At 44.5% G+C, this 21,876-nt stretch overlaps 2 protein-coding genes across 4 annotated transcripts; one reads left to right on the top strand and one right to left on the bottom strand.

Moving 5' to 3' along the window:
• The first annotated feature begins 39 nt into the window (after positions 1 to 39).
• Positions 40 to 19,951, top strand: EXOSC1 (exosome component 1). 3 transcript variants are annotated; one of them, XR_006587199.1, is made up of 9 exons: positions 40 to 198; positions 304 to 419; positions 2,863 to 2,937; positions 4,163 to 4,251; positions 5,824 to 5,857; positions 6,389 to 6,439; positions 6,569 to 6,653; positions 16,667 to 18,534; positions 19,508 to 19,951. XR_006587199.1 is itself a non-coding variant. In XM_019813636.2 (8 exons), the coding sequence occupies exons 4-8, from the start codon at positions 4,206 to 4,208 to the stop codon at positions 7,089 to 7,091; spliced, it is 330 nt and encodes a 109-aa protein (XP_019669195.1). In that variant the 5' UTR covers positions 40 to 198; positions 304 to 419; positions 2,863 to 2,937; positions 4,163 to 4,205; the 3' UTR covers positions 7,092 to 7,402. The 3 variants fall into 3 exon arrangements, 2 of the variants coding, with proteins under 2 accessions (XP_019669195.1, XP_003994312.2); XM_019813636.2 differs by lacking the exons at positions 16,667 to 18,534; positions 19,508 to 19,951 and adding an exon at positions 6,985 to 7,402 and having other exon boundaries at positions 5,824 to 5,864; XM_003994263.5 differs by lacking the exons at positions 16,667 to 18,534; positions 19,508 to 19,951 and adding an exon at positions 6,985 to 7,402 and having other exon boundaries at positions 41 to 198.
• On the bottom strand, positions 11,769 to 18,101 carry PGAM1 (phosphoglycerate mutase 1). The gene is made up of 4 exons (XM_003994262.6): positions 17,963 to 18,101; positions 14,297 to 14,571; positions 13,336 to 13,516; positions 11,769 to 12,852 (listed from the first exon to the last, which is right to left on the bottom strand). Exons 1-4 carry the CDS (start codon positions 18,099 to 18,101, stop codon positions 12,683 to 12,685), a joined length of 765 nt encoding a protein of 254 aa, XP_003994311.3. The 3' UTR covers positions 11,769 to 12,682.
• Positions 19,952 to 21,876: the final 1,925 nt, after the last annotated feature.

Below are 21,876 nucleotides of genomic sequence, written 5' to 3'. Positions count from 1 at the left end.
CGGAGCCCCGCCCCCGGACTCGTCCCGGGGTAACCTGGGAAATAAAGTTTCCCGGAGGCTCCGATGATCACGTGACAAATCATACCAATTGACGCGTTTTTTACTGCAGAACTAGTCCTATACTTTAGCCAATGAGAAGTCGACTTCGTTTCCCTCCTGTGGCAGTCATGGCGCCACCCGTGAGGTACTGCATTCCGGGTAAGTGTACGGGGCCCAGAGCGAATTCTGGATGAGACAGAGGCTGGAAGGCCGGATGGCTAACACCTTCTGGGCACCCGTCACTGATGCAGCATTTTTCTTCAGGCGAACGTCTGTGTAACTTGGAGGAGGGCAGCCCGGGCAGCGGCACTTACACGCGACACGGCTACATCTTTTCGTCGCTTGCTGGCTGCCTGACGAAGAGCAGCGAGAACGGAGCGGTAAAGGGGCAACTTCCCATTTCCTCCTTCTCTTCCTTTCTTTTAGGCTTCTTTTGATTTGCGGGCGCGTCTTTAGTGCCCCGGCAGTAGAACAGCTGGTCTCTTGAAGCTGAGGTCTCCACTGCTGGGCACTTGGTCTCGCTTGGTTATAGTGCTGACACTCACAGAAGGAAGTTAGGGGACGAGCAGAGGCACGCTCAGCCCCGCAGTGAGCTGAATCTTGTCCGAAGGTCGCCTACCTCTCCGGCTGCGTTTCGCTGTATCCCTACCTCACTCTCTGCAGTCTAGTCACACTGGCTTCTTTCACTGTCACTAATGGGCTAAGCTCTGTCCTGCCACAGAGCCTTTGTACGCACGCCATCTGTTTGGAACACGCTCATCTCAGCTTATTTCGTTTCTACCTATCCTTCAGATAGCCTCTCTGGCATCATTTTATCAGAGAAGCTCTCCTAACCCACTAGTGAAGGATAAGAGTTTTGTGAGCTTTTGTTTTGTTTCGTTAAACTCTTTAACAAAGAACTAAATTTCTGTCCTTCCGTGCCTTAATCTTTACGTGTAATTAAACACCCAGTTACATGCTCCCCACTAGACTCTAAGTTGCATGAAAGCAAGCCTCACTACCATACCTTTAGTGCCTAGCACAAGGTAAATGCTCAGTAATGTTTGTTGAATGCCTGATACTCTCCTGCCTAGCTCCAGAGGCTCGTCCAGGATTAGCCCAGCATCAGATAAACAGTCTTTGAGGGAGCAGCTTAAAGACAGGTAGCATAGCAGGGGCGCCTGGGTGGTTCAGTTGGTTGAGCATCGATCCTTGTTTTCCGCTCAGGTCATGATCTCACATTTCCTGGGTTCAAGCCCCCCGTTGGGCTCTGAACTGGCAGCACAGAGCCTGGCTGGAATTTCTCTCTCTCCCTCTCTCTCTGCCCCTCCCCCGGCTCATACACGTTCTTTCTGTCTCTCTCAAAAAAAATCAATAAATAAACATTAAAAGAAAAAGACCAGTAGCATAGTAGAAAGAGGATTCAGAATTAGAACACTTAGGTACTGACTATCTAGACCTTGGTTCTGCTTTAGGTTAGAAACTTGAACTCTCTGGTTTTTAGATTCTTCCTCATATGTAAAATGAGAGACTTTTTATTCAATTTTGAGAATGTCTTTAACATTTTTTTAATGTTTATTTTTGAGAGAGAGAGAGGTCAGTGGGAGAGGGGCAGAGAGAGAGGGAGCCAAGATCAAGAGTGAGACCCTTAACCAGCTCAGCCACCCAGGCACCCCTTTAACATTTCCAAGTCTGTTCATTTCATAGGAATAGATATCTATTGAGCATTTTTATGTGCCAGGCACAGTGTTGACCTCTAGAGAAATGGTAATGAGCCAAATACACATGGTCCCTGCTATCAAGGGGCACAGACACAAACTGTAAACAAGTAAATGTTCAAATGAATGTATGGCTACATAGGTGATGACTGCTTTGAAAGAATATTACAGGGGTGCCTGGGTGGCTCAGTCGATTGGGCATCCGACTTCAGCTCGAGTCATGATCCCATGGTTGGTGGGTTCACGCCCCGCGTCGGGCTCTGTGCTGACAGCTCAGAGCCTGGAGCCTGCTTCAGGTTCTGTGTTTCCCTCTGTCTCTGCCCCTCCCCTGCTCATGCTCTCTCTCAGTCTCTCAAAAATAAATAAACGTTAAGAAAAAAAAAACAATGAAAGAATATTACAGGTTATCATGAAAATATGTAATAGATCCACCCTAGTCAGCAGAAGTGACATTTAAACTGAATCTAAAGGATAAATAAAGAGTTGGGTGGGTGGGTAGAGCACAGTCTTGATAGAAAAAAAAAAAAAAACAGGTTGAATAGAAATCCTGACATGAGAAGATATTTAATGAATTAGTGAAACTGAAAGAAGGCCAGGGAACTGAAGCGTAGTGAACAAGGGAGAGATTAATAAAAGATGAGGCTCAAAATATCTGTCTTACAGCAACAGCCAATACCATGCTCAAGGAGAAAACTACAAGTATTTCCTTAAAATAGCATTAATCAAGTATGGCCATTATTATATAACATTTATTTGGAAATTCTAGCCAGTACAATAAAATGAGAAGGAGAAGGAAGTAGTATAACTTTGGAGGAAAGAATCCAGTTATCCATGATTCCAGACAATTGGTTATATTCCAAGAAAATCACCAAAAAGCTTGTTAGAATTGATCTGAAATTATTAGACTATACACTCTAACAGCATTCTTCCCTTGAAGAATGGTCTCTTGACCCTCCTATTGCCTAAAATTTCTAAGGCTATCTGTTCTGGGCACAAATAAGTCTGTAGTCCACCTGCCCTCGTGACCTCAGCTGTGGACCAAGGCATTGCTGCATTACTCTTAAGCCACAAATACCTTTATGCAAGGCCTAGTCAGGATACTCATATTTTATTCTTCTCTCTATAGCTTCCTGTCATTTCTGTGATGAGAGAAACAGAATCCCAATTACTACCAGATGTGGGGGCTATTGTAACCTGTAAGGTAAGTTGGTCTTAACCTCCCTGCCTAGGAAACCTGTTCGGTGGTAAAATCATGATCTTGTTGAACTGCACTATCTAATATGGTAGCCACTAGCCATATATGGCCACTTAAATTGAAATGAATTAAAATTAAAAATACATTTCCTCAGTCTCACTAGCTGCATATAGTTAACAGTTGCCCTATTGGCCAGTACAGAACACTACTATCATCACAGTGTTACTGGACTGTATTGGCCTAGAAAGTTCTGGAATAATAATCAAGGCAGCCAAGTTCAGGCACGCATACTTCTTTCACTGAGCCGATTCCCTGAGTATGCAGTTTGGGAAACAGGTGCCAAAAGGTAATAAAGAGGCCTTTTATTTTTATTAATTTTTTTTAATGTTTATTTATTATTGAGAAACAGAGACAGAGCATGAGCATGGGAGGGGAAGAGAGAGGGGGAGACACAATCTGAAGCAGGCTCCAGGCTCTGAGCTGTCAGCACAGAGCCCAACGCGGTGCTCAGACTCACAAACCACGAGATCATGACCTGAGCCGAAGTCAGATGCTAACCGACTTGGCCACCCAGGTGCCCCTAGGAGGCCTATTTTTTTTAACATCTGGAAGCTGAGATCTTTTCCTGCAGCAAAGCAATGAGAGAGGCCTTATCCTCTCTCATTCCTGTTAAATTTCAGGTCTTTTAAAGTGTTTCAGGGGAAGTAAAATTGATGCTGTACTGATCAGTAACTGAAATACATCAGTACACCCTGCCCATCCCCACTTTCTGCAGGTTAACTTGTAGCTCTTAGTCGCACTCCTTGTAAATTTCTCCAGGAGAAAATTTGTGTGTTATTCTGAAAATAACTGGAGAGGCAGTGATCCAAATATTGTGCAGTAGCTGAAATGTACACTTAACTTCTGTCCACTCTGCAGGACTCTTAATTAGATCTGTTAAAGGTCTAGATTTGCTATAATGCCCTGTGTCTATTTATGTTAGTCTTCTGTGTTTTTCAAGACCTATTCCACATTTCATTGGACACCCTCAGTAACTCTATTAGGTGGCCAGAGTGACTCTCGTTCCACTAGGTATGTATCATTTATGCAGAGTTAAGTAAGAATCAACTTATCTTAAATTCTGTAATTAGTAAGGTTGCTTGGATTAAAATCACCCTAATTCCTACTTTCATGCTGCCTCCTTGAGTTGACAAGCACAGACCCTAATGCTGATCTTTTCTCTGTTCCACAGGTCTCTAGCATCAATTCGCGCTTTGCCAAAGTGCACATCCTATATGTGGGGTCCACACCACTTAAGAACTCTTTTCGAGGAACTATCCGGTAAGAAGTATTTGTGTCTTCACATTTGCCACAGCACCTGGAATGAAATAGGATAGAACAGGAGACTGGAATTTTTAGGAACCATTATGGTTTCTATACCTGCCTCTCTCTTTGTGCTTTGATTCTCTCCAGGTAGTGTCCAAAGAAAATTTTATAATGTATGAACTAGGAAACAAAGGAAAATACGAACAAGATCGGGCTTTAAATTTTTTTTTAATGTTTATTTATTTTAGAGAGAGAGAAAGAGCATGAGCAGAGAGGGGCAGAGAGGGAGAGAGAGGGATACACAGAATTTGAAGCAGGCTCCAGGCTCTGAGCTGTCAGCACAGAGCCCAACGCAGGGCTCGAACCCACTAACCACAAGATCATGACCTGGGACAAGTCAGATGCTTAACCGACTGAGCCACCCAGGTGCCCTCACAAGATCGAGCTTTAAAATGAAAAGAATTGAGCTAAGCTAGAGACTAGTGGTACAGGATGACTCGTATGAAACAAAGTAGAAGGGGGGTACCTGGGTGGCTCAATTGGTTAAGCATCCAACTTTGGCTCAGGATATGATCTTGCTGTTTGTGGTTTCGAGCCCCACATCTGGCTCTGTGCTGACAGCTCAGAGCCTGAAGCCTGCTTCAGATTCTGTGTCTCCCCCTCTCTCTGCCCCTCCCCTGCTCACTCTGTCTCTCAAAAAATAAACAAACATTGAAACTAAGTAGAAGTCATTTTAGGAAATCACTTCCTTTCTTGAATTTAATACATTTTAAAGGATTGTAAGACATGAAAAAGCTTAGTGGGTAAGGGGTACGTGGCTGGCTCAGTAAAGCATGCAAGTCTTCATGTCAGCATTGTGAGTTTGAGCCCCATGCTGGGTGTAGAGATTACTTAAAAATAAAATCTTTTTCTTTTTTTTTTAATGTTTATTTAATTTTGAGAGAGACAGAGAGAAAGAACAGGAGTGGGGGAGGGGCAGAGAGGGAGATAGAGAATCCGAAGCAGGCTCCAGGCTCTGAGCTGTCAGCACAGAGCCCGATGCGGGGCCCGAACCCATGAACTGTGGGATCATGACCTGAGCTGAAGTTGGCCACTTAACCAACTGAGCCACCCAGGCGCCCCACTTAAAAATAAAATTTTTAAAAAAAGAAATGGTTAGTGGGTGAAATAGTAGTTTTTTTTCCTACAGGTTTTTTGAGAAAGGACAAACAATACTTGTGAGCTAGATAATTTAACTTCTCAGACTCTTTCCACCCTCAGAATTCCATGTGGTTCTATAGTGCTTCTGTTCAAGCTCCCCTAAGGCAGCAAAGTTCCTTATCCTTTCCTGCCAAATCTGATCTGCTTTTCTCTAGTCAGAGGTATTGCTACAGCTGCTCTGTGTGACCCAAGAATGGGAATGTGGTTTTCTCCTCTGGGTGAGGACTGGGAAGGCTTCTACCCTGCTTCTCTTGGTGGCATTTGGGTTCCAGTTATGACTTGTTCTCTCTACTCTTGTAGCTCTTTGTCTACTAGGATTTTGCAGGATAATTCTTTCTCTTATCTTTCTCATAGATTATTAATCTTTCTGTTAATTCTTTTTTACAGCAAGGAAGATGTCCGAGCTACTGAAAAAGACAAGGTTGTTGGTTGGTTCTGTTTGTTTTTGTTGTTGTTGTTTTTGTTGTTTTTTCCTCTCTGATGGTCTGAGGAATATCAGTCCTTAAATTATTCTAGTGAATTTCAAACATCTGTGGGAATGTGGATCCAAAGATGCAGGGAATTTATTTCCTACTGAAAAGTGTGGGGTTCACTGTCCCTTTCCTCTCCCTAGGATTTTTGTTTGCTCTATTGACCAGAAGGGACTAGTTTACTCCTTGCCTTTGAAGCCAGGTGTTTATTCATAGTTATTCTCTCAGACTTACTCTGGATTCTTTCAGAGCCAACTATAGTACCTTCTGTCCTAGTCAGATTCCTGCTCAGGTTACTGAATTAAAAATCTTTCATTTATGTGATGATGCTGTGGAAGCAATAAAAGTTGTTGATTGACTTGACTAATGATGACTTCCACCCTGTGGGGTTAAAAAGTAGACTGGCTTTACTAGAGGGATTAATAGTTTCATGTGGATCTGATTTAGAGCTTTCATTTAACATTCCTGTTCTTTCTTTACAGGTTGAGATTTATAAGAGTTTCCGCCCAGGTGACATTGTCCTAGCCAAAGTGGTATCCTTTATTCCTAGCAGTCTTGTGGTCCTTTGTCAAACAAGAAGTAGAAGTGGAAAGTAGCTCAAGTGGCTGTGCGAGGGAAGACTTAAAACCTGTCATTTTCCTTAACCAGTGTTACATGACTAGATCTCCCTGGGTGACGCACAGTCCAATTACCTTCTGACCACTGCTGAAAATGAGCTTGGGGTAGTGGTGGCCCACAGTGAATCGGGTGAGTTGGTCCATTCTTCCACATGCTTACCTTTCCCTAAGAGTAATGGTTTGGGATCAGTCCACTGTTTTCTTTCATTACCCTTGTTTTTTAATTATTTAGGCAGCAGTATGAGTGTTGATACTACTCAGAGATTGGAATGATTCTTGTAAATTGAAAGGTCTGAGGGGGGACTCACTGCCTTAGTCAGTGGAATAAACCAGGCTTTTTCTGTATGAGGTGAGGTTCGCTAGGTAGCTTGGTGACACTTCCGTTCATACCCAGCTGAAAAGGGAAGGGTCTTAAGCAAACATTAGGGGTCCCAGCTCCAACACCAGCTCTTCCCTTCCAGGTGTCCAGATGGTTCCCATTAGCTGGTGTGAGATGCAGTGCCCTAAGACTCACACTAAAGAATTCCGGAAAGTGGCTCGAGTACAGCCTGAATTCTTGCAGACCTAAGAAGCTACATTTTACCCCACGGGAGGGGTAAGCTGTTTCTAAGAGTACGTGTATGAACCCAACATCAGGATGCCATTGTTTTTATTCACACACCTCAGGTTGACCAACAACTACCTGTAGAAAAATCTGCCAGCAACTTTTACTGTCAGAATATTTTTCTTATGAACCTTGCAATGGATTTCATTCTCTTGAGTGATTCTCTTTTGGAGGTGCCAGCAAATGAACTGTATAATGTTGGAAGTAATCTGTTTCTTCTGACAGTCTTACAAATACATATTTATTGCTGTGACAAAACATTTTTACTAAAAGGATTTTATGGTTTCTGTTGTCTTGAGTAGGGAAAGGAATCTAAAAACATGACATGGGGCACCTGGGTGGCCCAGGCGGTTAAGCATCTGACTCTTGGTTTCAGCTCAGGTCATAGTCTCCCAGTTTGTCAGTTTGAGCCCTGCATTGAGCTCTGTGCCGACAGCTCAGAGCCTGCTTGAGATTCTTGCTCTCAAATTAAAAAAAAAACCCTCACCTCCAGTCATTTTTGCATTTTTTATGTTCCTTTTAAGCACTTCTGTTTATTGAGTACTTCCTATGTGCCAGGCACCGGATCAAGCACTTTATAAACATCCCCTCGTTTAGAGAGATTATGGTTTAGTGAAAATGATAGAACACGTGGTGATGCAGGGTGCATGTGAGTAGTTCTGAAAGTAATTAGGTGAATATAGTATTACTGATTAGTGGGTACTCCAGGAAACGTTAAATCTGAATTGAAAAGAGGGTCAGAGCACTGTTTCGTGAGGTGACCAGGGAAAGATCTGTAATGTGAAGTAAAAGGAATTGAAGAACTGAGGTAGTGAAATGAAGATATGCAAGGCAGACAGAAAAACTTAAGCAGAGCGCAAAAGCAGGAATGAACATGCAGGTTTGGGGATGAGGAAGAGATGAGGGTTTAAGCATGGAAAAGCTGCAGAGAGAATAGAAGGAAAGAAGAGATGTCAATTTTTTTTTAATCTATATATTTTTTAAGTTTATTTAGTTTGAGAGAGAGAGAGAGAGAGCACGAACAGGGGAGGGGCAGAGAGAGAATGAGATTCGCAAGCAGACTCTGAGCTGTCAGCACAGAGCCCACTGTGGGGCTCAATCTCACAAACCATGAGATCGTGACCTGAGCTGAAACCAAGAGTCAGATGCTCAACCGAGCCACCCAGGCATCTCAAGATATGTCAATTCTTGAGATGTTCTTCAAGGAGCATCTGTCACTGCACACATCTTCTGTGTGTAGTGACAGTGGTTACAGGTGAACTCTGGAATCAACCCAACTGGGTTTGTATCCTCTAGCTGCTAGCCAGAATAGGTTAGGTTGTTTTTTTGTTGTTTTTGGGGTTTTTTAAATGTTTGTTTTTGAGAGAGGGAGAGACAGAGAATTCCCAAGCAGGCTCTGCACCACCAGCCCAGAGCCTGATGCAGGGCTCGAACTCACGAACGTGAGTGAGTTCATGACCTGAGCCAAAACCAAGAGTCAGACGCCCAACCAACCGAGCTACCCAAGTGACCCTGTTCGGTTTTTTTAAATTAGAAAAGAGTATTGAGATCAATGTAGCTCCACATGCAGTTTTAAGAAACAATTCAGATAGATCCCTTGTACACTTTGCCCATTTTCCCCTAATGGTGACATTGTGCAAATTACAGTATACTAAAATAATCAGCATGTTGACATTGATAGTAGTGCAAGTTTACTTTCTTTTAAAAGTCTGTTTCCTTGTCTGGAATGGTATGATCTCATAGGGTTATTGTGAGGAAGAAATGCAGAAGTTCCAGTACATGGCACTATTGTTGTTATTATATTACTATTATAGATTTGATCACCTTCTAAAGTATCTGTTAAGTTCTAGGCCTTATGCTAGACATTTCGATATAGTTTAGTCCCCTTACTGATGGATATTTTAAGCTTTATAGATTTTTTTGCAGTGTTGCAGAGAAAATCCCTATACCATACATCCTTGTGCCTGCCTAAGATTCTGTGGCAACAGAGATTCCTAAAAGTGGAGCGTACTGGGTCAAAGAATGTGCACATTTTAAATTTTGGTTAGATTCACCCACATTACCTTGCAGGTAGATGCTACCAGTTGATTCTCTCTACAGTGTTAGCCATTGTACTTATTTTATCTCTGAACTTCCCAGTAGCCCTGGCATGTACTAATTATGTCCACACTTTACAGAAAAGTAAACTAAGATTTAGAAAAATCAGTTAACTTGCCTTAAGTCATGCAGACATCCAAGTGGCAGAGCATTAATCTTTGTCCTGTACCTTGATGCCTCCTTTTACCAAATATTGAATAGGATCTTGCACATGCAATTAGAGGCTCTCCAAATTGACATTGGTTCATTAATTATGAGTGCTTGTTGGACATCATTCATTCAAATATGTTAGGCAATTATTCTGCCCACCAGTGTTTCAGGAAGTAGGAGGTAAAACAGTGAACATGATAGAATCCTTTCCTTGTAGAGCTTAGATTCTAGACGTGGGCAGGGGGCACCTAGATGTCTCAGTCAGTTAAGTGTCTTCAGCTCAGGTTATGATCTCGTGGTTCTTGGAATAAGCCCCGCGTTGGGCAGTATGCTGACAGTTAAGCCTGGGGCCTGCTTTGAATTCTCTCTCTGCCCCTCCCCTGCTTATGCTTTCTCTTTCTCCCTCTCAGAAATAAGTAAACATTAAAAAAAAAAAATTCTAATGGGGGAAGACAGGTGATAAGTAAACAAAGAAATGCTGTTAATAGTGTCCTAAAGAAGAGCATTTGAAACAGTTGGGTAATAGCCTCCTCTGACCTGCTGCAGAGCAGGTTAGGTTTTCTCACTGTTGACCACTGTATTGTATCACAGCTAAGTTTATGAGCCTGTCTCCCCTTCTAGCCTGAGGTTTTAGGGCAGGATTCTGTCTTTGAGTCTTCAGTACCTGGTATTGTGACTAACACATAGCAAAATCACCATAAAAATTTTTTTTGAGTGTTCTCATAGCTGACAGCTATGCCTAAATAGTGATGTTTAGTGATATTCACTAATCTAAAATTGGTTCTAGAGACAAGAGTTTCTCTGTGTTGGAATAGCGGTTCTCAGCCTGGGTTAGATGAACCTCAGAATTGTCTATGAAGTGGGGCAGGCACCTGGGTGGCTCTGTCGGTTAGGTCAGGCCATGATCTCATGGTTCATGAGTTTGAGCCCCGCGTCGGGCTGTGTGCTGACAGCTCAGAGCTTGGAGCCTGCTTTGGATTTTGTGTCTCCCTGTCTCTCAGCCCCTTCCCCATTCGCTCGCTCTCTCGCTCTCAAAAATAGACATACATTAAAAAAAAATTAAAAATTTTTAATTGCCTATAAAGCTTAAAAAACAACGGAACCCTAGCTCTGCTTTGGAATCTCATGAGGTGAACCCACAACAGATGTTTGGGTTTTTCTTTCAGCTCCATGGGTGATTATGATGTGCTACCCTGGGTAAGCAGTCTTAGAGGTACAGTGGTTGCTGGCCTTCTGGTAGTAATGATAAATAATGCTGGTTTTCTGTTACTTTCCTGCCACAAGAGTTCTAGTCAATGACTGAAGACTGCTATGTCAGGATATAGAGGGACTCTGATCTAAGCTGCTCCAGTCTGACTTGGGCGAAGAGCCTCAAAGAAAATTATCAACTTTTGGTTTAAGATTCATTATAGGCCAAGTAAACTTATTCCACCAGACTGTTGGAGACTTAAATTACTAAAGGTCATCCTAGGGTTATAGATCAAGTGAAAAACTAAACCTGAAAAGCAAGATGATTAGTATTTACATTTTAGGATAAGGACTTCTGTTCAACATCTTTCATCTGGGTTCCAGTACTTAGTAGTATATATTTGGCAAGTTTCTACATCTCTTTCAGTCTATTTCTTCTGTAAATTCGGGATACCAGCCGTTTCAGAGGTTGTCAAGATTAGAGGTTATGTAGCTGGCATAGAGGAGCTTCATGAGAGCTTAACAGACTGAGGGTGTTACTTGCTCCTAGTAGAAGAAAGGTATTATGGGGTTTCTCTTGCCTTGTAGGCTTTCATGTTCATTATCTTTTGAAAAGCTTTAAAGAGAAGGAAAATGTGAGCAATGTCCCTTCCCGATTACGTATACAATGTAATAGTCCTTTTCTTCTGCATCATTTTATTATACAGTTATGTGCCGTTTTTGAGGATGAAGTGTGAATCAAGTTTACAGATTTTAATTTTTGAGAGAGCGCACAAGCAGGGGGAGGGGCAAAGAGAGGAGGACAAAGGATCTGAATCAGGCTGACAGCAGTGAGCCTGATGTGGGGCTCAAACTCACAAACCTCAAAATCGACCTGAGCTGAAGTCAGATGCTTAACTGAGCCACCCAGGCACCAAGTTTACAGATTTTAATAGAAAAAGGTTAGCTTTTTTAAGGTAAACAAGCCTTTACCTTACGCAAAAGAAGGCATAATGGAGTTTGAGAATTTGACCACTCAAGGAGTATTCAGCCAGCACACTGAGCAAGTGCTATAGAGGCAACAGGAATGGAGGGCTCAGCCAGGAAGACCTGCTCACCCCCACACTTCAGCTCCCCAACCTAAGGTGGAAAACCCTAGTAAGACACACCCAGTTTAATGTTCAAGCTGATCTTCTCAAATGAGAGATTACTACATCACACAGAAGATATTGCACATCACTCCTTTATTATACTGATCTGGAAAAAAGATATAGTATAGTTACGCTCAAAATGAGTACTGGGCCCAGGTGGCAGGACCAAGCAACTGGAACATGATCAGAAACATATACAGTAAAAGACACGCTTGGACGTGATCAAGAGGCATTTCACTGCCATAAAACATTAAGGCAGGGGAGGGATTCTAAAACACACAGCAGGATAAACTCCTAGGCCTCAGAAGTCAAGGGGCTTCTCCCACGTTGGTGTGAGGAATGGCTTATTTTGGGATGACTGCATGTGGGAATATTTCAACCGCAACTAGAAACCCCAGAAGGGTTTTTGGTTTGTATTATTTTATATATGTGTGTGTGTATATATATATATATACTTTTTTTTTTTCTTTTTGTAAAAGTAGATGCAACACAAAACATTTAAATTGATCCCAGTCTTCTGGAGCCAACTCTTCTGGGGTCAGAGGGGAAATGATTCTTTCACTGGAATGACTGGAGCCCCCCCCAGACAGTCACCTGACTACAGAATAGTACAGGACTGGCTCCTGGGAACACAAATAGGCTCTCTTACTTCTCATTGGTCACATCTTAGCATGGTTCCTTCCTATCCCCAACTCAATAAACAGTAGCAAAAACACCAGAGTTACTAACTCTCTACTTTTGGGTAAAAGTCTTCCCTCAGCTTGGGACTGAAGACTCATGCCCCAGAAGTGCCATTCTGACTAGACTATATGAAGAGAGTGGGTGCAAGAGACAAATGGCTAAACACAATTAGGAGCCACTGGTCCCCATCTGCAGCTAAAACTTAAGATGCCTACAGATGTGGTCAGTGTGACATGTGCAGGGAAGAAATGTGGAGGAACGGGATGGGTAGGGAGGGTGTCCTTGGAAAAGTAGTCTGCCTGCTCGCCTTCACTTTTTGGCCTTGCCCTGGGCAGCCACAGCTTCCATGGCTTTACGCACGGTCTCTTCATCCCCCAGGAACTGCATGGGCTTGATGGGCTTCAAGTTCTTGTCCAATTCATAGACCATGGGAATACCTGTTGGCAGGTTCAGCTCCATGATAGCCTCTTCAGAAAGACCTGAAGGAAATACACACCATGATAAGCCAAGCTAGACACGAATCCATGTCCCCCCTGCAGGTGACAAAGGACTTTGGTAGGAATTAAAACAAGACACCCCTTCTGATATTTATAGTAACAGTAACAATCTGTATTATAGATCAATCACCCAAAGAATGCCTCCAATACTTAGTTCTCAGCCACTGAAAAGAAAAAAAGTATGTAAGGTGGTATACCGCAGATATCTCTCCCAAAGTGGGGTTTGGAAACCCACAGTGAAGCAGGACTATACACATCTCAAATGTCCTGTGTAGTCCATCCAGTCTGACAAAAATCAGCACATCTAGGCCTCTAGGCCCTCAGGTGAACCAATTTAAGATGCAAACTGAGGGACTATCAATGTGTCCAGCCTTTCCCTGAAGATCTCTTTTGCATGAAATAAATCCGATTTGTGGCAGTTTTGCTGTGTCCCTCCTGGAGGGCTCCCCGGAAAAATGTACATACCCTCCAGATGCTTGACAATGCCCCGAAGGCTGTTGCCGTGGGCTGCAATCAGGACCCGTTTCCCCTCCTTGATCTGGGGAACTATTTCTTCATTCCAAAAGGGCAGAGCTCTGGCAATTGTGTCCTTTAGACTCTCACAGGAGGGTAGCTGATCTTCAGTGAGGTCTGCATACCTGCGATCCTAAACAATAAAAATCCATGCTCACCAATTAGTAGTAGTTGTATCTGTTCTGCCCATTCCTCATCCCCTAAGGTATGAATCAAAGTGATAGGTGAAGGTCTCTCACCAGGACACAGAATGGAGCTGAGAGTTTGGTCACAGGGAGAAGAATTATTTTGCTGCTCGTCCTACCACCATTACCCGCTATTGGGAAAATGAACAGTTCAAATGAAACAGAACTTAGAAGAAAAAAGGTAGGTATAAAGCTCTTCCCAATTCACTTAATCTTAATAGTTGGCTTAAGAAGGCCCTACAACTCTAAAGGGCGCCTGGGTGGCTCAGTCAGTTAAGTGTCCAACTTCGGCTCAGGCCATGATCTCACAATTTGTGGGGTTCGAGCCCCATGTGGGCTCTGTGCTGTCAGACCAGAGCCTGGAGCCTGCTCTTGATTTCTGTGTCTCCCCCCTCTGTCCCTCCCCCTCTCCCTCCTTCCCTCTCTCAAAAGTAAATAAACATTAAAAAAAATTTTTTTTAAAGGCCCTACGACTATGGATGGGTTTTATAAGGTATCGCAATGGAGATACAAAAAAGAAGATATAATTTCTTTTTAGGTAAACAAGTATCAACTAAATCTTTTTAACAAGTGAAGGCCATTCCTTGGAGAAGGAGAATAACAATTAACTAGCATAAATTAAACTCAATAGGACCAAGCAGACACTACTAAAAGCTAAAAAAGAGTGAGGCCCAGGTTCTAACACCCTGGTCCTAGGCAGAATGAGCCAAACCCCCATTTGTCCATACCTTACTGATGTTGCTGTAGAAGGGATGGTCGGGTTCCATCGGAGGTGGCGGGACATCATAGGAGCGCCTCCAGATCTTTACTTGGGCCTCACCATGCTTGGCAGCAGTTTCTGCTTTATTAAGGCCAGTCAGACCCCCATAGTGCCGCTCATTGAGGCGCCAAGTCCTCACTACAGGCAGCCACATTTGGTCAATGGCATCCAGCACTGTCCAGAGAGTCCGAATTGCTCTCTTCTGCACGGAGGTGAAGCAGATGTCAAACTCATAGCCAGCATCTGGGAATCATAAATTCAAAGTGATAAGCCAATCGAGTCCACTATGGAACCAGAGTTTTCTCACATCTAAATTTAACTAGTTTGTATACCCTAGGAAAAAAAGACAATATTCCACCTTTACAGAAGACAAAATATGTTGATTTATGTTATAGTTGACAATGTACTTTCCATGGTTCCCCAATAATTCATCTAACCCAAGACCTAAATGTATTGTCAGGGAGCTAACCTATGCCATCTGTGCTGCTTATCCTAAACCCCAGAATGCTGTGTTAAGCCCATTTTAAGAACTTATTTCTGCTTCAATTGTTTCAAGAAAAGGATCCTTAAAAACTTGGAATCTCTTACTAAATAATAACCAGTATTTATGGAGGGCCTACCATCTGTCAAGCACTATACACATTATTTTGTATACGTTTTATTTAGTCTTCATGACAATCCTGAGATTATAATCCTTACAACCCATTTTACCAGATGAGGAAAATAAAGACTAGAGGGATTAAGCAAATCATCCAAGGTCACAGCTGTAAATGAGAGATTAAAACCCAAGCTGTGTGACTCCAAAATCCAACTCATAACCTCCATCTCTAGCTACCTCCATATTATTCTAAGCCCTAAGGATCTGTTTGTATTTTAGTTAAAACAGTCACTTCTGCCCAATACTAGTAAATATATTTCAGACCTAACCTCTTGTCTACGGGAAAACAATTTGAAACCCAACAATCAGGACACAGCAAGAGCTCTTAGAGGATGATGATTAAAACTTCAGTACGTTGAATGAAATTGTATTTTCACTATGTAGTGGAAATCACATCAGTCTCTTAATCCACAGTGCCTTTCTGCTATAGTCAAGTGCGAACCTGTACACACTTAGGTCAACTGTTAGACCAAGTTCAGGAGAAGCCACTCCCTGGAGAAAGCAGAAAGAGCAAATGCTGTGCAGTCTGACTCATTTAGACACGAATCTCTCCTCATACAGTAGTTATTAAGGCATAGTAATCAAGTTATGTTGCCCCAACCACCCCAACAATTAATCTTCTTAGTTCGTGGAAGATTATCCCCCCTTCCCACTTTAAAAGGGAGATGGCCCTTTATGTAGTGTTTTCCTCCATGAGGCTACAAGGCCCTCTTTGAAATTCAGCACAAACTTTCCTGGGTATTGCCTCATACTGAGGTTGCCAACAGTAATTAATGCAATGTGAAGTGAATTCTGCCAGTCGTTCAACTGAGAATGAGGCCAGTAAGAACTACGCTGATGGGGGAGGGGAGGATTAATCACCAGGAAACCCATCACTACCCACAGGGGAAAAGATGACAAATCTCATCAAATCTCATCACTGAACCTCAGGACAAGTCCAGTAGACTCCATTACCATTTCCTCCCTAACTATAAGGGGAGGAATGGCTCCCCAATAAAAGGCTGAGTCACTGGCAAGTGCAAGCCTCATCTCCCATGCTGAAAAGCTACTGGCTGTTTCACTGCAATTATTATTTCCCCTTGTGATGGAGTGCCTCCTGTTGGATACACAAATAGGTCCCCAAGAAGAAAAGCAGTTCCACTCAGGAGAACTTCCCCATTAAATAAAAGCATAGCCTAGGATATTCCCAAGTGTGGGGTGGATGGTGTGATATGTGGTGTGGACCTCATCCTCTCCCAGGAGTAAGACTGCATGGAGAAACTCAGTTCTCACTAGTTCCCTCCTGAAACGATTCAAGAGTTTATAAACCCTACTATCATTTAAAGCTCTGAAGAATTTAGTATATTTAGGTTTTTTATTCACAATGGTCTTCACGATTCAGATTTCTGCTTTTAGTCTTGTTTAATATAATCATTTGTGATGCCCATAACAGATACTAATCTTTTAAATAGGATTTTTTTTTTTTAAACTAACGCTACCAACATTTACTTAGAAAGTGACATAGGGGGTGCCTGGCTGATCAGTCGGTGGAGCATGCAACTCTTGATCTCGGGGTCCTTGACTTGCAGCCCCACGTTGGATGTAGAGATTACTAAAAATAAATCAACAGCAACAAAATCTTGAAATAGGGTCTGCTACTTTAAAGAGATTACAAGTTTAACCATTTGATCACTCTTTTAGGGTACAGCTGCAATTATCTTTGTCCTGGGCTAGTCATCAGCAAACCACCACAGACCCATACAGTTCTTCCTGCCAAACACAGAGAAAATGGCCTCCTTTCCCAGCTCTTTCCCTTTCCCAGCCTCTCCTAAATGTAAGTCACACCAAGCCATCTCAAAGCAGACACACAGCCAGCAGGATTACATTTCCTACACTTTCCAAACCTTTGCTTCAATTCAAAAGGATCTACGGTGAAGGCAAGAAGCTAGAAAGAGTAACCTGAGGCCAAATACCTGTTCCACATCAGGCATCAATGACCCTTTCAAATGGCTGCTTCAACGTCCAGAGGTTAGAAGAGCGCAGGGCAAAATCTGCCCTAATTACATCAGTGGAAGCACCTCCTCAGTACAGAGGGATTCTCTGAGTTGCTGGCAGCTGAGAATGCTTCCTTATAAAAAGCATTCCAAAACCACAAAGAGCTGTTCGCCCAGGGGGCAAGCCTGGGTAGGCGAGTTTATCTCACTGCCACTTCCACCTTTGCCCAGCGTCTACCTGTTACTCAACCCAGAATTGGAGCGAGCGGGATGGACTAGGAATAAGGAGATACGACCTTGAACAAGTCATCTATGCAATCCTCACTTTTCCCAGCTATAGAAGAGGGCCAGGGAGGGAAAGTAAGGAAGGGGATAATAATCTACTTCATGGAATCGTGCAGAGGACAACTCAAATTATTCATTCATTCACTCATTCATTCACTCAATTACATTTGTGGATGCATTCGGGGCACAAGATTCGTGGGATGCTGCTGAACAGCAAAGGCCTACATAAGCACGTGGGTTTCGTGAGGCCTGTTGTCCGCCCAGCGCCGCGTTACTCCCCCACAGCCGGGGACAAGCGTGTGGTCTGACGCTTCACGAGGATCCGCAGCAGCCTCTTGAAAAGGCTTGGTTACAGCTCCCGGAAGACACCGGCCATCCAATTTAATAACCCGTCCCCGAGTTACTGAATGCTCAGATTAGTAAATGGGAGAATTTCGCCAAGGCGGTGTCGTGGAGAATGCAGTGGGTTGCGGGGCGACCGCTCCCAGTACTCTTCCCGGCGTGGCCCATCACACCACTGGGTGACCTTGAGCAAGTCGACAGCCCCCCCCCCCCCCGCACACACACCCTGAAACCATTTTGCCAACCGCAAAATAAACTGCAGGAGAGCTGAAGCCCAAGGTCAGCCCTCTCCGCGAGGGCACGGGGGCGAGCCAGGCGGCCCGCAACCAGGGGCGCCCGCCCGAGCCTCCGCAGCCCGCCCCGGCCCGTTCCTCACCTCGCAGCGCCTGCCCGCCGCGCTTCGCCTCCTCGTGCCCGGCAGGGCTCAAGTCGGCGTCGTACCAGCCGCTGAAGCGGTTCTCCAGGTTCCAAGCGCTCTCGCCGTGCCTGATCAGCACCAGCTTATAGGCGGCCATGGTGGCGGCTCGGGGTGCGACGCAGAGTGGGACTCGCTGAGATTCCGGAGTCGCTGTCCGGCCCCAGCCGCGCCTGCGCGCTCGCACTCCACCGCCCAGCTCCCGCGCACTTGCTCTTCCAAATCTTTCCACTAGCTCTGGGCCGCCCTCCGCCCGCCGGGTGTGCGCATGCGCCCCGTGCCAGCGCTGCAGCCGCCGTGGGGGAGGGGCGCGCTCGAGGGCGCCAGAGCGCATGCGGTCTCGTCCGCCTGCCCCTCGTCAGCCGCGGCGGTCACGGAGCGCACGTAAGCTCCGAAAGGCGGCGGAACTTTCACCTCGCGCCGGGGCGTGTGTGCCGGTGGTAGCGTTGAAGAGCAACCGTGCTTTCCTTGTGTTGCCGCTATTCATAAGCCGATTGTCTTAAAGTGGCTCTTATTGTTTGAATCGCGCTTAGGTGCGCCAGGTCACACCTCGATTCGAGTCTTGACTTTTCCATTTTATTGCTTTGTGTCTTTGGGCAGGTCGCTTAACCTCACCCAGCCTCATTTGTGAATGGACATGACAAATACTTAGCTGGTGCCTGTCCACTTGGAATGTGCTCAGTAAATAGTCGTTACTATTGTTACCTCATTTTATTGGATACTGATCTATTTTACACGTAAGAGAACTGGCTCTGATCACTGGTTCCAAAGCCCTGCTCTTTACATAAACACTGGGCTGTTTGTCCCACCTCTTCTAGGGTCTCATAGCCTCTCTCTAGTCAGTATCCGAGCCCCTTCAAATATTCCAGAAAGAGGAGAATCACTGCTTGTTCCTCCCCTACACTCAATCAGCAGTTTAAGATCTGCTTATCTGGGCAGCTCTCTGCTGCCCATGCTACTGTCTCCTGGTTTACTTCAAACTGGTCACTTTATTGAGCACCAAACAGGAATCAGTCAGTGGGCTACGGCCAAAGATGGATTGAATCTGTTTTCTGCCCTTCGCAGCAAGTGGAGCGCAAAGAAGACCCACATGTAAACGGCTAACAATGAAATTGTGCTGTGTGCTACATTTAACGGATTGTAGACAAGTTTTTAACATGCAGTCAAAAATAAAAATAAAAAAACAAAAACGTGCCAGACAGTGTTATAAATGCTTTACAAACATAAACATTTAATCCTCCTATCCTTATAATGATCCTATGAGGCAAGTATTATATTTTTTTATTTACTGATGAGGAAATGAGCCATGAGGTAAATTGCCCAAGGTTACAGGACTTAGGATTCAAGCTGGGGCTTGCTCCCAAATCAATGTGTGCTCAGACCCAGAAAAATAAATTGTCCAAAATCACAGCTCGGAAGTAGAGGAGAAACCAAGATTCAAACCCAAGCAGTCCAATGGCCTTGGGTGCACTCTAACCACAATGCTCTTGCCTCCCTCCTCTGTAGCAGGGAGAAGATGGAATTCAGTGACCAGACAGATGACTGGGGTGAGGTCCAGCTCTAAAAGCTACACCCAGAGTTCACAGAATCCCAGGGCTGCAAAGTGAGAACTGCCTTTGAAGGCCTCCTGTTCAAGCTCCCAGCATGGCCCACGTGGGGATCCTTGAAAGACTCCCTGTTTGGAGGTTCTCCCTCTGCCTGATCCTACTTCTTGGTCATCCCGATCCTGACACCCAACCCCTCTCAGGGAGAGCTTTTCCAGCCTTAACCTTGGCTTTTCAGACTGTACTTTTTGTCCCTCTGCCTTGGCCCTAATCCATACTCCCAGTCATGGCTCCTGCCATGTCCCTTTCTCTTCCCCCTGTTCTCTGCTTCAAGATTTCTGTGCTTTTGTGTAGTTGAGGTCTCATATTTATGCAATGAGTAGGAGATAAATAGGAAGAAACCTGAGTTAAAATGTCTCTGTTTCTGATTACCCATGGGATGTAAGATGGGTCACTCAACTTCTCATCCTCATTTTCCCCATCTGTAAACTGGGATAATAATCATATTCATAGCCACCTAAAACACTGTTGTAAGGAATAAGTGAAATGATGCATGAGAAGCGCTTAGCACTGTGTCTAACAAATAGTCATACTAATAACAATAAATATATTATTAACATTAATAATAAATGTTATTAGCAGTATGATCAAGAAGGCAAAAAAGACCGGGGCGCCTGGGTGGCTCAGTTGGTTAAGTGTCCAACTTCGGCTCAGGTCATGATCTCAAGGTTCGTGAGTTCGAGCCCCACATCAGTCTCTGTGCTGACAGCTCAGAGCCTGGAGCCTGCTTCCAATTCTGTGTCTCCCTCACTCTCTGCCCCTCCCCCACTCACACTCTGTCTCTGTCTGTCTGTCTCTCTGTCTCTCTCAAAAACAAAATTTAAAAAAAAAATAGAAGGCAAAAAAGATCTGGGGTGTCTGGGTGGCTCAGTCGGTTGAACATCTGACTTTGACTCAGGCCATATCTCCAGGTGCATGGGTTCCAGCCCTGCATTGGGCTTGCTGCTGTCAGTGCAGAGCCTGCTTCAGATCTGTCAGTCCCCCACTTGCACTCTGTCTCTAAAATAAGTAAAACATTTATAAAGAAGGCAAAAAAGATTTAATCAAGGGCACCAATTCAAAGGGTATGAGTCTGGGGATCCATGGACAGATTTCCCTTCCAGCAGGATATCTAGTAGGAGATGGCTCACCCACGGGATGGGGACTAGGCAGATAACTAGGCTACTTTGGGCAGGAGGCCAAAGCCATCTGTACCGCCAGCCTTGGGAAAGAGCCTGGGGAATCCTATTTTATTCCTTCACCAACACCCTCCTCTGCCTCCAGAGGGAATCTCTCATTTCCTTGAAATTCTGGGGAACTCTGATAACTTTATGCACCTCACTTATAGGATACCTTCCTTAAATCATCAGAAGCTTTTTATGTACGCATCAGATCAACTCAACTAGAAACTCCTTGAGGACAGGAGCCATGCCTTAACTATATTATACAAAATCCCACACACACCACACACACATCACACACACACACACACACATGCACTTATGTGATGCCTTTGCCCTTGGTAGACCCCCTGAACGTCAGGGCTGAGAGAGACCTCGAAAATCCTCCACTACAACTCCCTACCTCCTGCTACCCCTAATTCACATGTGACAGTGGAGAAAAGTGAGGTGAGACATTCCAAAAGAGCAGGAGATGAGCAGGGGACCAGATTTGTCAGTGAGAAATTAGAGGTGATCCACAGGGAAGAGCCCCAAAGTTGGAGCTTGCAGTGTCAGGAAGAGAGGCGGGAGCCTGGAGAGATCTGGAGAGGGAGGCAGATGGGGGGCATTGTGGGAAGACCTTGAAAGCTTTGCAGCTGGAAGCCAGAATTCCTAGGCAGAAATGGGGATTCACTCGGCTTTAATCACAGCACCACAAATCTGGGAAGAAGCTTAGTGTCTGTCAAACCAAGGAGATCTCTCGAATGTCAGTAAAAGGTAAGGATAAACCAGTGGGTTTGGGCCTTGACTACTTACTATTTTTTTTTTTAATCTTAATTGTTATCTCTACTGAACACTAACGCACAGACGTTTGTCAGGGCTGACTCCTGGGCCCTTCTAAAGAACTGGGTGGAGGCAGGAGAGAATTGGTACACCCCGACAACAAAGCAGGAGTGAGGGGCTGATTGCAGCTGGGGTCCAGCTCCAGGAGGAACCTAAGGGACCTAACCAGGAGCACAGCTCCTAACCAGGCCACTGCCCTCACTTTCTTCCCTGAGGGGAGCAACTGTGGCCAAGTAAGACCCTTTTCCTGGGCGGAGTGTGGGGCTGGGGATCTGCACTCCAGACCCTT

The sequence above is a fragment of the Felis catus genome, chromosome D2 (genome assembly GCF_018350175.1).
Source record: "Felis catus isolate Fca126 chromosome D2, F.catus_Fca126_mat1.0, whole genome shotgun sequence".
Lineage (NCBI taxonomy): Eukaryota > Metazoa > Chordata > Mammalia > Carnivora > Felidae > Felis > Felis catus.
Note: the sequence above shows the minus strand (reverse complement) of the source record. Positions and strands in the feature narration are given on the sequence as shown.

Bases quoted from the DNA above. Each gene is read 5' to 3' on its own strand.
- EXOSC1 (XM_003994263.5), top strand. From the start codon at position 132: ATGAGAAGTCGACTTCGTTTCCCTCCTGTGGCAGTCATGGCGCCACCC. The intron at 4,252-5,823 runs GTAAGAAGTATT...TCTTTTTTACAG, and splicing joins TCTTTTCGAGGAACTATCCG to CAAGGAAGATGTCCGAGCTA. The intron at 6,440-6,568 runs GTATCCTTTATT...TTACATGACTAG, and splicing joins ACATTGTCCTAGCCAAAGTG to ATCTCCCTGGGTGACGCACA.
- PGAM1 (XM_003994262.6), bottom strand. From the start codon at position 18,101: ATGGCCGCCTATAAGCTGGTGCTGATCAGGCACGGCGAGAGCGCTTGG. The intron at 14,572-17,962 runs GTGAGGAACGGG...TATGATTCCCAG, and splicing joins CGGCGGGCAGGCGCTGCGAG to ATGCTGGCTATGAGTTTGAC. The intron at 12,853-13,335 runs GTATGTACATTT...TATTTCCTTCAG, and splicing joins CATTGTCAAGCATCTGGAGG to GTCTTTCTGAAGAGGCTATC.